The 15,868-nt window shown below is 39.8% G+C and overlaps 1 protein-coding gene across 1 annotated transcript in view; it reads right to left on the bottom strand.

Annotated features, from left to right (window-relative positions):
* Window positions 1-157: 157 nt before the first annotated feature.
* The window catches only part of LOC134979994 (embryonic protein UVS.2-like), a 48,974-nt gene continuing 33,263 nt past the window's right edge, over window positions 158-15,868 (bottom strand). Inside the window, exons 11-13 of the mRNA XM_063946592.1 lie at window positions 6,962-7,192; window positions 5,960-5,987; window positions 158-387 (exon numbers count right to left, since the gene is read on the bottom strand). Coding sequence (XP_063802662.1) covers window positions 158-387; window positions 5,960-5,987; window positions 6,962-7,192 — 489 coding nt within the window. The remainder of the gene's footprint in view (window positions 388-5,959; window positions 5,988-6,961; window positions 7,193-15,868) is intronic.

Below are 15,868 nucleotides of genomic sequence, written 5' to 3'. Positions count from 1 at the left end.
AAACTACTGTTTTGCACCCTGATATCCTGCTTATATATTTGCTTATTGTTGCTCTTATTATATCACAGTTACCCTCCTCAGGACCTACAAGTTTTATTTTTACATATTGTGTTTGTAATACCAGGCCCTTCCTGCATCTCTCTCTCTGGGACTGTATCTACTTTGTTCTTGTCATGCTTTGAGTTACACAGCCGTCCTCATTATGGTGAAAGGCAGTCAGGCAGCGGGAGCTGCTGTGAAACTGGAAAAGTTTCACGGTCCTCCCAAACTTCTCAATCTGCCAGGCAGGGGATTCCAATCCATCCTCTCCTGCACTAGAGGATGACACCACTGAGCCTGTTGAGCCTGTGCATTCTACCCAACAGATATTGCAAGCAATTTCTGCATCTGAACAGAGAGTTATTAATAAAATTGTGCAAGTGCAGGTGGATGTCTCTCTACTTTGGCAAGATTTGCAGAAAATTCGTGAGAGAGTGGGTGAAACTGAACATTGGATCTCGGCACTTGAGGACACTACATCTCCTTTGCAAACTAAAGTTTCTGACTTGTCATCTCAGATGGTCTCATTGCAAGCTAAACTGTCTGATATCGAAGGAAGACTATGACACAACAATGTCAGATTTGTTTGGCTTCCTGAGAGGGCGGAGCGTTCTTCTCCAGAGACTTTCCTTGATACTTGGTTTATTCAGCTGTTTGATAGAGCAGAGTTTACTCCCCAATTTGAAGTGGAGCACACAGGCTTCCGCCTCACCCAACCCCGCCTGGAGCTCCTGCTCGGACTTTTTTTATTGCACGCTTTTTACACTACAAGGATCATGACGCTGCTTTGCAACTGGCTCAGACAAAGCGCCCTTTGCAGTTTGATGGGCATAATATTTTTGTCTTTCCATATTTCACCCTGGAGGTGCAAAAGAGTTGTTCCCAATGTCTGCACATCAAGAGGAAACTCCTGGATTGGAACATTCAATACTCTTCTGCAGCTGGAATTCAATAATGCTACTCATTTCTTTAATTCTCACCAAGATGCTGAGGATTGGCTGGAGTGGCAACCCCATGCTCCTCATTGATAGACTTTTCTATTGATTATGTTTTTTGATATATCATGGGAGGTGTTGGACCTTGGCCTTGCAATTGCATTTTTTCTCTATTATCTGTTTAAATGTTTATTTGAGCATTACTGCAGCTTCTCACCCCACTGCATATTTATATTATTTGTTTTGTAGAGTCAGGGGATATATTTTGTTGCTATTAGTGAGGAGTCCCTGCTGATTATAGTGTAGGGGTTTCTGTTATCCCCTATCCCTTAATTTGCCTTTTCTTGGGACGGTTACTTTTTAAAAAAAAATCTGTTTGGTTATGGGATCTGGGTATGTCTTAGGTTTTCAAGGTTATACAGGGTGGGAGTGGGTGGGGACAGTTTTTTTTCTTGACATCTGCTTTTAATTTTCTGTGTGTGGAGGTGGCAGGATTTTTTCGCCACTACTACTCTTACCTGTATGCCTCTCAGGTCTCCTATTCTGATGAGCAGCTTGGGGACTAATTGGCTCAAGTTACTCTGCCCTGTTTGTCCTGTGAGGATGCTGAGGCCCTAGATGCACCATTTACCTTGCAAGAGATTGAGGTGGCTGTCTCGTCTCTTTCTGCTTCAAAGGTCCCTGGCTGTGGTGGGATCCCCACGGAGCTATATAAGACATTTAAAGAGTTTTTCGTCCCTTATTTGCTAGATTTATCTAACTCGCTGTCTCGGAGGGAGTCTCTTTAAAGAGCTATGTCTGAAGCCATTATTATTGTTTTTATAAAACCAGGGAAGAACCCTTTATTACCAGAGTCTTAGTGACCTATGGGGGTCATTTCGACCTGATCGCACGCTGCTGTTGTTTGCAGTGGTGCAATCAGGTCAGAACTGCACATGTGCCATCGTTGCCTAGCGATCGCCTCTGCCTGATTGACAGGCAGAGGCGGTCACTGGGTGGGAGGGGGCGGCATGGCGGCATTTGGATGCCATATTGTGGGCGCAGTCTGGCCAACGCAGGCGGGACGGACCGCAGCAGCTGCGTGATGTCACTGTGCGATGCTTTTGTACTTGTGCGGTGGGGGAAGCGGCCTGACATGCGGGGCGGACTAGTCCTGTGCTGTGCGTCCCCCCACATGTCAGTGTAAGTGATCGTAGCTGTGCTAAATTTAGCACAGCTACGATCAGGTCTGAAGGACCCCCTATATCCCTACTGACTACTGACATTAAAATTTTGGAGAACCTATTGGCTACTCATCTAAATTCAGTTATAACTTCTGTTATACACCCGGATCAGACCGGGTTTATGCTGGGTAAATCAACTCCCCCAAATCTGTGCAGACTATTCTGCCATCTGTAGGAGCGGGACTTAGTGGAGTCGGGGGCAGTGGTGGTGTCTCTTGACGTTGCCAAGACCTTCGAATTCATGGAGTGGGTGTATCTTTGTGGAGTCCTTCGAAAATTTGCTTTCAGACCGCAATTTATCAGTCTTCTCCAAATTTTGTATCCTTCCCCTATGGCCCGAGTGACAGTGAATGGTTTTTCATCAGAAGCATTTTCCTTGTAGAGGGGGATCCGACAAGGTTACCCCCTGTGCGCCGCATTCTTTGCAATCGCTATCGAGTCCCTGGCTAGCCTATTACATGCTGCTGCGGAGGTTCTGGGCATTAAAATTGGAGAGGTGGTGGACGTTATAGCCCTCTACACTGATTATATGCTTCTCTTTTGCAGGATTCGGAAGATTCCCTTCAGGCTATGTTTCATGTAATTGACTGGTTTGGTGTTTATTCAGGGTTACTGATTAATTGGGAAAAGTCTCATATTTTCCCTATCTCTGGTTGTGCTCCCGAAGGGATGCACACTGGTCACCCTTTGCAGTGGACGCTTCAGTTCAAATAACTTGGTATTTGGATCACTCCCCAAGCTACTGAATATGTAGTTCAGAATATTGACTTTGTATTTGTTATATATTACAAAACTCCCTTATTTATTTTCCGAAAAAAAGAGTTTGGTGGGATTGAAAGTGTACTGTTGTCATTTATATGGGGCAACAAACCAGTTAGAGTTTCTATTAAAACTTTGTATAAATCTCAGTTGTCAGGGGGATTGGGTCTTCCGAATCTTAGGCTCTACTATATGGCAGCGTAGTTGACACATCTATCTAGTTGGATTATGGGTGAGACGGACCTGACTATGGTGGGATTTTTGGCTGAGCGGGTGGAGTGCCCTTCTACTTTTTCTATTTCTCCTCTTCAATTTCTGCTCTCTGGTATTTTAGTAGCAGGATTACCCCTTTTGTGTCGTCAGGCCATGTTGGTTTGGCGTTATGCTCATTCTCTCTATGATTGACCGGACCATGATACTTGTGCTTCGTTATGGTTTAATATTATGTATCCAGAGTTGTGTAAACTGTCCCTGGATAATATCTGGATTACTCAGGGGTAATATCTATGGGTCAGCTATATTACGGAGGAGTGTTTAAATCCTTTCAGCAGTTGAAGAAAGAATATGACATCCCTAATACTGCTTTGTTTAGGTATCTCCACCTGCGGCATGCTGTTACAGCCCAATTTCCCAGTGGTTCTCTGGTAATTTCAGATTTGCCTGTTAAAGTGTTGTTGCTCAACCTGGGCCTAAAAGAGAAAATATCTTCAATATATGCATTACTAATAGGGTTACTCCAGATCAATTACACAGCCACCGGCTGAAATGGGAATCTGATCTGAGATCTCTGTCTAATGAGCACTGGATTCAGATTTTGGGGTCTCTTAAGTACACCATCCCTTGTATTAGATTTTGACAAGTGTATGTCCTTCATAGGGTTTATCTTACACCCGTGTCTTTGCAAAGGGCTGGCCTTAGAGATAATTATTTATTATTACACAGAACAGTGGTCCTTTATTTTCACAGCACCCCTGTATTTTTACAGCATACAACACATGGTCAGTGTACCTTTATTTTAACAACAGCACCCCTGTATTTATACAAGACAGGGCCAGTGTACTTTTATTTTAAAAACAGCATCCCTGTATTTTTACAAGACAGTGCCAGTGTACTTTTATTTTAACAGCAGCACCCCTGTATTTTGACAGCATACAGGACTAGTGTACTTTTATTTTAACAACAGCACCCCTGTATTTTTACAGCACACTGGACTAGTGTACTTTTATTTTGACAACTGCACCCCTGAATTTTTACAGCATACAAGACAGGGCCAGTGTACATTTATTTCAACAAAAGCACCCCTGAATTTTAACAGCATACAAGACAGGGCCAGTGTAAGTTTATTTTAACAACAGCACCCCTGAATTTTTACAGCATACAAGACAGGACCAGTGTACTTTTATTTTAACAACAGCACCCCTGTATTTCTACATCATACAGGACAGGGTCAGTGTACTTTTATTTTAACAACAGCACCCCTGAATTTTTACAGCATACAGGACCAGTGTACTTTTATTTTGACAACAGAACCCCAGAATTTTTACAGCATACAAGATAGGGCCAGTGTGCATTTATTTTCACTGCACTCCTGAATTTTGACAGCATACAAGGCAGGGCCAGTGTACATTTATTTTAACAACAGCACCCCTGAATTTTAACAGCATACAAGACAGGGCCAGTGTATTTTAATTTCAACAAAAGCACCCCTGATTTTTTACTGCATACAAGACAGGGCCAGTGTAAAAATGTTTTACCGTCAGCACCCCTGAACTGTTACAGCTTACAAGACAGTGCAAGTGTAAATTTATTTTAACAACAGCACCTCTGAATTTTTACAGCATACAAGACAGGGCCAGTGTAAATTTATTTTAACAACAGCACCCCTGACTTTTACCATTTGTGAGTCCGGAGACCTACTCCTTACTTACAGCTACTACAGCAGATTATAGAGCAGCTTTCAGCAGCATGATCCCTATACATTTGCAGCACAACCAACAGCCACTACAGCAGAAAAAAGTGCAGATTTCACCAGCGTATGTGAAGAGTCCTGGCCGTGGAGACTTATATAGAATCCAAGTCCTGCGAGTATGCTGCTAAGATGACTCGGTCCCCAATATTTGAAATGGTCTGGATTCCAAGGAATCAGACCTCCCATCTCTAATTTAAAGGTGTCACCTTTTTCCATTTTTTTTGTGGTGGGAGAATGGGATGATACCCTTTAATTCATACTAATAAATATTTCATGTTTTAATAAAAAAAACACATAAAAAAGTCCCAGAAAATTAGTCTTCTTTTCTCTTTTTCCCTGTACTATTACATTTTGACTCTTGGGAGCACCGCATGCTTGGTAATGGTAGGGAAACATATGTCTCGATATAAAGGAATACATATGTTGGTAGAATATATCCTTGAAAACATAGAATATTTAAGGTACAGTATTAGGACTGTACAGAATCTCACCTGCTTGGCTAGGGATCTTTTAAAATGTGTTAGTGAATAATAAGTATACCTATGCACCTGCTAAGTGATGTGGAAAACATGACCTGTTTGGAGTCCTGAGGGCTGAGTCTGACAACCAATTAAAGAAGTAATAAAAAAGACAGTGACCCGGTGGAAAGAAGAAATATGATGATAATACTTCCTGAGATCAAAAGTACTGATACATTGCACTGCTGTACAAACTGCATGATGAAGTGAACAAAGGCACAATGTCTTCTTACCTGCCACATTTAAAATGCATGCCATTGTTCCCTGGGTTGTCCTATTGAGTGTGCAACACTCCCAACAGGATGACCCACTGAACAACCCAAGGTAGCATGCGGTCAGCTGTATACACTATGATATGTACAATATAGCAATAAGATTTGCGTTGGAGTGATACAGTATATCGCCTAATGTGCACGTATTAGAGAAGGGATGAGAGAGGAAAATGACAAAGGTCATGTATTAAGGAGAATATGGAAGAAAAGTCTTTTGAAATTAACATAAAAAAATGAAACTTACCATAGTCGTCCCAGTCATCTGGAAAAATCTGCAATAGTAATATATTTTTTTTAATTGTTTGCATTTTTTTTCATTGGCAACACCATCAAAGTTGTGTACTTTAATTATATTGATGTTAATAATAATATTAATAATAATAATAATAATAATAATAATCATAAACAACTATGGGATTGATGCAAAGTGGCCCTATGCTTCTTGGTGTGGCATATCTTGTGCAAAGGGAGCCCTATGCTGTTTGGTGTGGCATATATAAATGTGTTATTACAAACCAGCACACATATTAAATATGGATTTCATCATGACAAAAAAGGTAACATGGGTGTGGGAATGGAGATTCTCACATAGCTAGAGTTTATTAAGGGAATGTTCTCATAAAGCAGTCAGATGCAGCCTGCAGATTCCCGAGATGTGCCGGCTTTGCTGGTACTGGAGGCTGATACAGAAAGCCAAGCATAAGATCATCATCATCATCATCATCATTATCATCAATAAATATACATAATTGCAGTGGTAATGTGTACCCCATTTCCACTTAAAGGCCTATCATACCGTACTCTAAAAAAAGTCTTTGAGTACTAGTCTGGACCAGGGATACTATAGCAATGAAGCAGCAGTGTTACGTCAACCTACCAAAATGTCTACCACCAGACTAAGGGATCTATTTACTAAGTCTTGGATGGAGATAAAGTGGCTGGACATAAAGTACCAGCCAATCAGCTCCTATATGCCATGTCACAGGCTGGGTTTGAAAAATGACAGTTAACAGGTGATTGGCTGGTACTTTTTTTCCGTCCAATTTATCGCCACTTGAGGCTTAGTAAATAGACCCCTAACACTTTAGTCTATTTTTTAAATATTATATTACCCCACTGTCAACAGGTTTGATATATTTTCTTTTTTTCTCACCAATTACCTCTGACTGTAAGCAATTCTACTTTAACTTCTTCTACTTTAACTAGTTTTTTTTATTTGAATGTTAAACTAACCTCAGTATCTCACCTTTAAAGGATTACTTGTAGTGGAACCAATCAGACAGGCCAGGAAGACGAGGACACCATTTCCACCCATCTTGCTCTGCAGTCTGTAGTTACAGTTCTTGTCCTTCTTTCTGTCTCTCAGTCTCTCTGCCTGGAGTCCTTTATATTTATATTCAGCAACAGAATATACAATAAACCAATCAGCTACCAGAAAAACATATTCTATAGAAAAAAGACTTGTCCTTGAGGTGTTCTGCAAATAGGAGTAGATGGATAACCTAGTGATTAACTTAGTTGGAACATCCAAGTTTTACATGTCTCTCTATTGTCTTTTTACTTTAGTAATTTAATACTTTAAAAACCTAACAATTATTTTTTTCCATGTTTACCTCACCATGTAATTCCAAAGGGCTACATTCCGAAACAGAAACTGTTGCATAGGGATACTTGTTAATGTATATATTGCTTTAATCTTGTTTGTACTCCAGAAGTCATTTTAGATAAAACACTCTATCCAGATATTAATAGCTAAACATATCACTATGATGAAAGATCCAGGAAGACTTTGAAAAATATTTTGAAACAAGCATATTGCAAGGTGTGGCTATTTGCCATGTTACCATAAAAATATATTTGTTATTCTATTAAAAAATAATAATATTATAACAAAAATCTTGCTACTGCCCTAATATGTGTCAGGTAAAATATAATTTATTTGCAGGGTATCTAAATTGTAGAATTACAGTACAAAGTGTGTAAAAGAGGGCAGGCACATAAGGAATCTTGAAATTAGTGGTGTGCACCGGGGCATTTTTCGGGTTTTGTGTTTTTGTTTTGGATCTGGATCTCCTTCGTGTTTTGGATCTGGATTGGTTTTGCCAAAACCCCTCTTGTAGGTTTTGCTTTTAGTTTTGGATCTGGATTTTTCTTAATAAATCATCAAAACATCTAAAATAACATAATTTGGGAGTGTTTTTGTTTCCACATATATTAACCTCAATAACATTCATTTCCACTCATTTCCAGGCTATTCTGAACATCTCAAAGCCCACAAAAGTGTTTTTATTGTTATTAGGCCAAAAGGTTGCACCAAGGTATCTGGACGGAGCAGCAGCAGCCCTTGGATGTATATACTGGGAGGACAAAATATAAAAAAAAGAATGTTTATAAAAAAAGACGCATTAGGCAAGGCTCAAGATTTTAGTTCACAAAAAGATTATTAAAGCAAAGAAGAATAAAAAATACCTTATTTTAGATTTTATTTATTTATTTTAATTTCAATTTAATTTAATTAAATGTATTTAAATTAATTTATTTAGAATCAAATTCTTAATTTCCTCCAAGATATGTTCGATATACAGAAAGTTCACTATATGAGTGTGGAGAGTTTATTTATATTCATTTAATTTACATTTATCTAATTTATAATTATTGTTAATAATATTTATTTGAGTTAATTACAATGTGGTGATAAGAAGAGTTATGAAAATAGGACAATAAGTTATAATAAGAATATGAGCTATAGACACCACACCCTGAAATAGAGGTAGCCCGCCTGGATGTATTCTGGGAGGATACAGCACAAAATATAAAAAAAAGATGATTTTTATTTTGGGTGGACTGACAGAACACCCCTAGACGGACGGAACAGCTGCAGTCTTTGGATATATACTGGGATGACACAGTATAAAATGTTAATTTAAATCAAAATATAAACTGTATATTATTTTTTATATCACACACTGTGGTTGCAGTGCTGCAAAAATGAGTAAAAAAATGTAGAAATATTTTTTATATCACACCGGCGGTTACAGTGTTGCACAAATGAATAAAAAATATATAGAATTACACACTGCGGTTGACTACACCAACAGCATCATACTAAGCGTTTATGAGTAGGAAATAAAATACTGCAGTCTGATCGTCAGTGTCACAGTACTTATGAAAATAAAATAAAAATTGTATAGTACACTGGGGTACAGCACAAACAAACAAAAATATTTTGTATAATTAGAATTTTAGGCGTTCTGTTTTAAGCCTTTATTATTCTAATTTTACACTGGGGCAGAGTCCCTGGATTGATGGATAGATCACCCTTTTCAGATACAGCAGACAGAGCATCCCTTTCAAATACATAACAGAAATATATATTTTTCACTGGATCACACACAGAGGATATACAGCAGTAGTGTACGGCAGCCACTGTACTAGTAATCACAGTGACACACCAATAGAAATATATTTTTTGTTTTGGATCACACACAGAGAGGATATATAGCAGTACTGTACGGCAGTACTGCTAATCGTCACTGAGTGATGCACCAACAGATATACATTTTTTGTTCTGTATCACACACAGAGGATATATAGAAGTTGTGTATGGCAGTACTGGTAGTTGTCACTAAGTGATGCACCACTAGAAATATATATTTTTCTCTGCTCACACACAGAGGATATCTAGCAGTAGTGTACAAAAGCCGCTGTGCTAGTATCAGAGTAATGCACCAATAGAAATATATTTTTTGCTTTGTATCACACACAGAGGAAACAAAGCAGTAGTGTTTAGCAGTACTGATAGTCGCAACTGAGTGATGCATGTATAGAAATATATTTTGTGCTCTGGATCACACACAAAGGATATATAGCAGTAGTGTATGGCAGTACTGGTAGTTGTCACTGAATGACACACAAATATAAATATATTTTGTGTTCTAGATCACACACAGAGGATATATAGCACAAGGGTACGGAAGTATTGGTAATCATCACTAAGTGATGCACCAATAGAAATATATTTTTTGCTCTGGATCACACACAGAGGATATATAGCAGTAGTCTACAGCAGTCACTGTACTAGTAGTCAGAGTGACTCACCAACTGAAATATATATTCTTGCTTTCAATCACAGACAGAGGAAATATAGCAGCAGTGTACAGCAGTACTGGTAGTCATCACTAAATGACTCACCAATAGAAATATTATTATTTTTCTGGATCACACACAGAGAATATACAGCAGTAGTGTAAGGCTGTATTGGCAATCGTCACTGAGAGATGAACCAATAGAAATATATTTTTTGGTCTGGATCACACACAGAGGATATATAGCAGAATTGTACAGAAGTCACTGTAATAGCAGTCAGAGTGACGCACCGTAAGAAATATATTATTTACTTTGGATCTTACACAGAAGATATATAGCACTTGTGTACAGCAGTAATGGTAGTCGTCACTGAGTGACGCACCAATAGAAATATATTTTTTGCTGTGGATCACACACTCAGGATTTATATCAGCAGTGTACAGCAGTATTGGTTGTTGTCACTGAGTGCCACACCAATAGAAATATAATTTTTGCTGTTGATCACACAGAGGACATATAGCAGTAGTGTATGGCAGTACTGGTAATCGTCACTGAGTGATGCACCAAAAGATATACATTTTTTGTTCTGTATCACACACAGCGGATATATAGAAGTTGTGTATGGCAGTACTGGTAGTTGTCAATGAGTGATGAACCAATAGAAATACATTTTTTGCTCTGGATCACACACAGAGGATATATAGCAAAAGTGTATGGAAGCCGCTGTACTAGTTGTCAGAGTGAGGCACCAATAGAAATATATTTCTTACTTTGGAACATACACAGATGATATATAGTACTAGTGTACGGCAGGGCAGTACTGGTAGTCGTCAGTGAGTGATGCACCAATAGAAATATATTTTTTGCTCTGGAAAAAACACAGAGAATGTATAACAGTAGCGTACGGAAGACGCTGTGCTAGTAGTCAGAGTGATGCATCAATAGAAATATATTTTTTGCTCTGGATCACACACAGAGGAGATGTAACAGCAGTGTTTGGCAGTACTGATAGCCGTCACTGAGTGACGCACCAATAGAAATATAATTTTTACTCTTGATCACACACAGGATATACATATAGCAGTAGTGTACAGCAGTAATGGTAGTTGTCAGTGAGTGATGCACCAATAGAAATATATTTTTTGCTCTGGAAAAAACACAGAGGATGTATAACAGTAGCGCACGGAAGATGCTGTGCTAGTAGTCAGAGTGATGCGTCAATAGAAATATATTTTTTGCTCTGGATCACACACAGAGGAGATGTAGCAGCAGTGTTTGACAGTACTGGTAGTCGTCACTGAGTGACGCACCAATAGAAATATAATTTTTACTCTTGATCACACACAGAGGATATATAGAAGTTGTGTACAGAAGCCGCTGTAATAGCAGTCAGAGTGACGCACCATAAGAAATATATTTTTTACTTTGGATCTTGCACAGAAGATATATAGCACTAGCGTACAGCAGTAATGGTAGTCGTCACTGAGTGACGCACCAATAGAAATATAGTTTTTGCTTTCGATCACACACAGTGGATATATAGCAGTAGTGTACGGCAGAAATGGTAGTCACCACTGAGTGACGCAAAAATAGAAATATATTATTTGCTTTGGAACACACACTGAGGATATATATCAGCAGTGTACAGCAGTACTGGTAATCGTAACTGAGTGACGCACCAACAGACTATCTCTGAATAACACACACAGAGTTATATAGCAGTTGTATACGGCAGTACTGGTAGTGATCACTGAGTGATGAACCAATAGAAAATTTTTTTTTGCTCTGGATCACACATAGAGGATATGTAGCAGTAATGTACTGCAGTAATAGTAGTTGTCATTGAGTGATGCACCAATAGAAATATATTTTTTGCTGTGGAACAAACACAGGGCATATGTAGCAGAAGTGTACGTCATTACAGGTAGTCATCACTGAGTGACACACTAATACAAATTTTTTTTTTGCTCTGGTTCACACCCAGAGGATATATAACAGTTGTGTCATTGCAGAGAGCCTCCCACCACTGCTCCCCAATGAGAAAATGCCAAAATACCCGTTTGTATGGTGAGTGTGTGCAGAGCCATCTTAACAGCAGTGTAGGCCCCTGGGCACAGCAATGCACTGGGGCCCCTACCCACCCACCAGCAGTAGGGGTGGGGGGGTGCTATCAGCGGCATCTTTGATGTTCCGCGGGGGGCTAGGGGGGTTCTATCTTTCGCTCAGCATGTAGGACCTGGAAAAATCATTTCTGCTAATTACTCCTTTACTGCACAAATGGGGCGGGAAGGAGGACACTAAACTGTAGAAGGGGACATTGTGCTGAATTAAGGGGCCCTGGAACATAACTTCCAGGGTGGTATGGGGTGTTTAATACAGAGGGGAGGGGTGGATAGTGGAGTGGGCTTAATATTCATAATTTTCCGGGGGTCAGGGCAGCTTGCTTTACTGCAGATATCTCCAGTTCCTGGAAATAGTTTTCTTAGCTTTAATGGGATAAAAAAAACTAGAGTCCCACCTTTCAGGAGATACTGGGGACTTGGGGATCAGACTTCAGGAGCCAGAGCAATCCACCAACAAATATATAAAACTGCATATTAGGCGTTTGGAGCTGGAGCAGGGACCAGCAGCTTCAAGGCTGATATTTCAGGTTCTGGGCATAGTAGAGACAAGCTGCCAGTGTCCACTGAAAGAGGAGAGTCCCAGCTTTTGGATTGTACCCTCAGAAAAACTATAAGTCAGCCAGAACCCGAGATATCTGGCTGGGAAGAACAATTAACCCCTGGAAAGAGGGTACCCTCAGCTATCAGCCTAGGGCCCTTTTACTCCCGGGGCCCTTGGGCAAGAGCCCATTGAGCCCATACGAAAAGACGGCCCTGATGTGTGTGGCTGTCTCTCCTTTGTATAGGTTACAGATGTATTCAGTGCCAGGAGCTGTCTCTCTCTGTGCCTCTCTGCGCCCTGTGCTGGGATCAATGTGTGCGGCATGGAAATCCAGATATGACGTCTGGATAACGTCAAAGAATTCAAACGTACATTTCACCCATAATGGGGCTTGATCTCTGAATCCAACGATGCAACATCAGATGATTCTGTCTTACCATCGGCCATCTGAGTAACCCTCGGGTTATACAGACCATCCACCAAAGATCTTTTCCTGAGGCCAGGAAATCTCTGGCCTAGGCACTCCAACAAAATGGAGGCAACATGCCTCTGTATTGTGGAAAGGAGCCCATTCCCAGCCCCAAATGGCTATAGAAAGCCAATTACCTGATGTATCCAGCCTCACTACATGCAAAGACATAGGACTTGTACTGCACATGTGCACTATGGGTTCTGTGCATGTGCACATTTAAAAAAAAACATTGGAAAACTGCATTACCATTAACACTGTGACCATACCTTAATCAGTCCCCATGTTATTATCTCTTTAGTTAAACATTACTCCTGCACCAAAATGCCACCAAGGGTGTGGGCAGGGGGTGTAAGGCATTTCTCAGCTAAAATAAGCATGTGGTTTCCTCAGAAGGTGTGAGGAAACCACATGCTTATTTTAGCAGAGAAACGCCTTAAGGTTCTCTTTTAAACTTGTTCCTGATGTGTTGATCCTCACTGCTAAATCTACTGCTGTGTCAAGCAACTACAAACTATACGGCCATTAACGGAGCTCTGCTACAGTCTGTGAGCCACTCTACCATTCAAGCACTACACTTGTGCCGGGCAGCCAGCCCCTAATAGGAGCCGCTAAACAGAGCTGTTAAAAGGAGCCGTTATAAGGAACCATTATCAGCCGCCAATATCAGCTGTCAGTCCGTATTAGGAGCCACCAAACTGAGCCGCTAACAGAAGCCACTCCCTCTACCTTCACCGATGGTATTTACTCTTTCTGCAGTCACACAATACAACAGTACTATAGACTGCAACCTAACTTGAATGCTTCACAGAGCGGTGAGTTGAGGTTGTAGCATAGCACAAGAGCTTCAGCTCCTTTCTCTATGGTACTCTATACAGCTACTTGTTAATTCATTTGGATTCTTGATTTAGACCAGCAGCTATCCATCGGTGACTTTTTTCATTTTTACATTTCTTTAGAAATTCATGTATCCAATGTTATGTACAAATTTACTGTGGTACTTATAATAATAAATTGTTGCTACTAATAAATTTTATCTATATATGACAAAATAGTGCTCTCTATGTATTGTATTTTTGTTTAATTTAAATAACTGCAGATTATTTATTGGGAGCAGCTTAGTTTGTCTTTTATAGAGAAATGGCCCTCATTCCGAGTTGTTCGCTCGCTAGCTGCTTTTAGCAGCATTGCACACGCTAAGCCGCCACCTACTGGGAGTGTATCTTAGCATAGCAGAATTGCGAATTAAAGATTAGCAGAATTGCGAATAGAAATTTCTTAGCAGTTTCTGAGCAGCTCCAGACCTACTCAGTTCAGTCAGTTTCGTTCCTGGTTTGACGTCACAAACACACTCAGCGTTCGTCCAGCCACTCCCCCATTTCTCCAGACACTCCCGCGTTTTTCCACACACTCCCAGAAAACGGCTAGTTTCCGCCCAGAAACACCCACTTCCTGTCAATCACACTACGATCACCAGAACGATGAAAAAACTTTGTTACACCGTGAGTAATATACCAAACTTTTGAGCTAATTAACTTGGCGCAGGCACGCTGCGAACATTGCGCATGCACAGTTTGCGACTAATCGCTCCGTAGCAAAAAAAAATATAACGAGCGAACAACTCGGAATGACCCCCTAGATTTCTTATCCAGAACAATATAATTATATTTTTAGATGATAAAATCTATTTGCGCCTTATTTTATCTCTTAAAATAGCCTTATAGAGTGTCTATATATATATATATATATATATATATATATATATATATAGTGTCAGAGACAGCAGTTTTCCATGTAAAAGTAATGTCAGCAGCAGACTCCCAGGTGTGTGATCAGCAGCACCGGGGATTTCCTGATATAAGGGTTTCCAGGACAGAGTTACCTTGCTCTCGATGGTGGAATAGCTACCCGAGTGATAGGCTGGGTTGTGTGGGTTAGACTAGGGACCACTATATTAAAGAGATTAAAGAGATTAAGATAATATATAAAAAAAAATTGTGAGAAACACCTAAAATACTGTAGGTGCCTTGCCATCTCCCAAACCTCTGCTCCCAGCCTGGAAAAGCTTAGCCAGTAATGTATCATGTTAAAGGCCAAATAATATTTCACAATTGTATCGGGGGATTATTGACCACAATTTGTAATAATTACCAAGACAAATTCTGTAAACTGTGATGGATTTGGGTCTTCATTGGGGTAGAGAATTTAGCTGTGTAACTCTCCCACAAAAGAAATCATTTTTCAGGTTTATTTTTTTTTGTCTAATATAACCTCAAACCAACTAATTCTAAATGAATTGGGGTGTCACTTACAGTATCACAATATGTGTATGAATATTACATTGTGGTACCACCTACACTGTAACAATACATGTATGAATATTACACAGTGTGGAACCACCTACAGTGTCCCAAAACCTGTATGATACTTGGGTACCACCTACAGTGTCACAAAACATGTATGAATATTACACTGTGGTACAACCTACAGTGTCACAATACATGTATGAATATTACACTGCAGTACCACCTACAGTGTCACAATACTTGGATGAAAATGGGGTACCACCTACAGTATCACAATATGTGTATGAAAATTACACTGAAGTACCACCTAAAGTGTCACAATATTTGGATGAAATTGGGGTTTGCCCTGCAGAGTCACAATACTTGTATAAATATATTACACTGTGGTCTCACCTGCAGCATCTCAATACTTGTATGAATATTACACTGTGATACTGTGATACTGTGGTCTGACCAGCAGTATCACAGTACTTGTACTTGAAAAATAACAGTATAGTACACTGGGGTACAGCACAAAATATATGTATTTTTTTTTAAATTACATGTTTAGCTTTTATTTATTTACGCTGGGGCAGATCCCCTGGATGAGTGGACATAGCACCCATTGAGGACACAATAGCCCCTTGAT

Source organism: Pseudophryne corroboree, chromosome 12 (assembly GCF_028390025.1).
Source record: "Pseudophryne corroboree isolate aPseCor3 chromosome 12, aPseCor3.hap2, whole genome shotgun sequence".
In the NCBI taxonomy this organism is placed as follows: Eukaryota; Metazoa; Chordata; class Amphibia; order Anura; family Myobatrachidae; genus Pseudophryne; species Pseudophryne corroboree.
The sequence above is the reverse complement of the archived record's forward strand: the minus strand, read 5'-3'. Positions and strand labels throughout refer to the sequence as shown.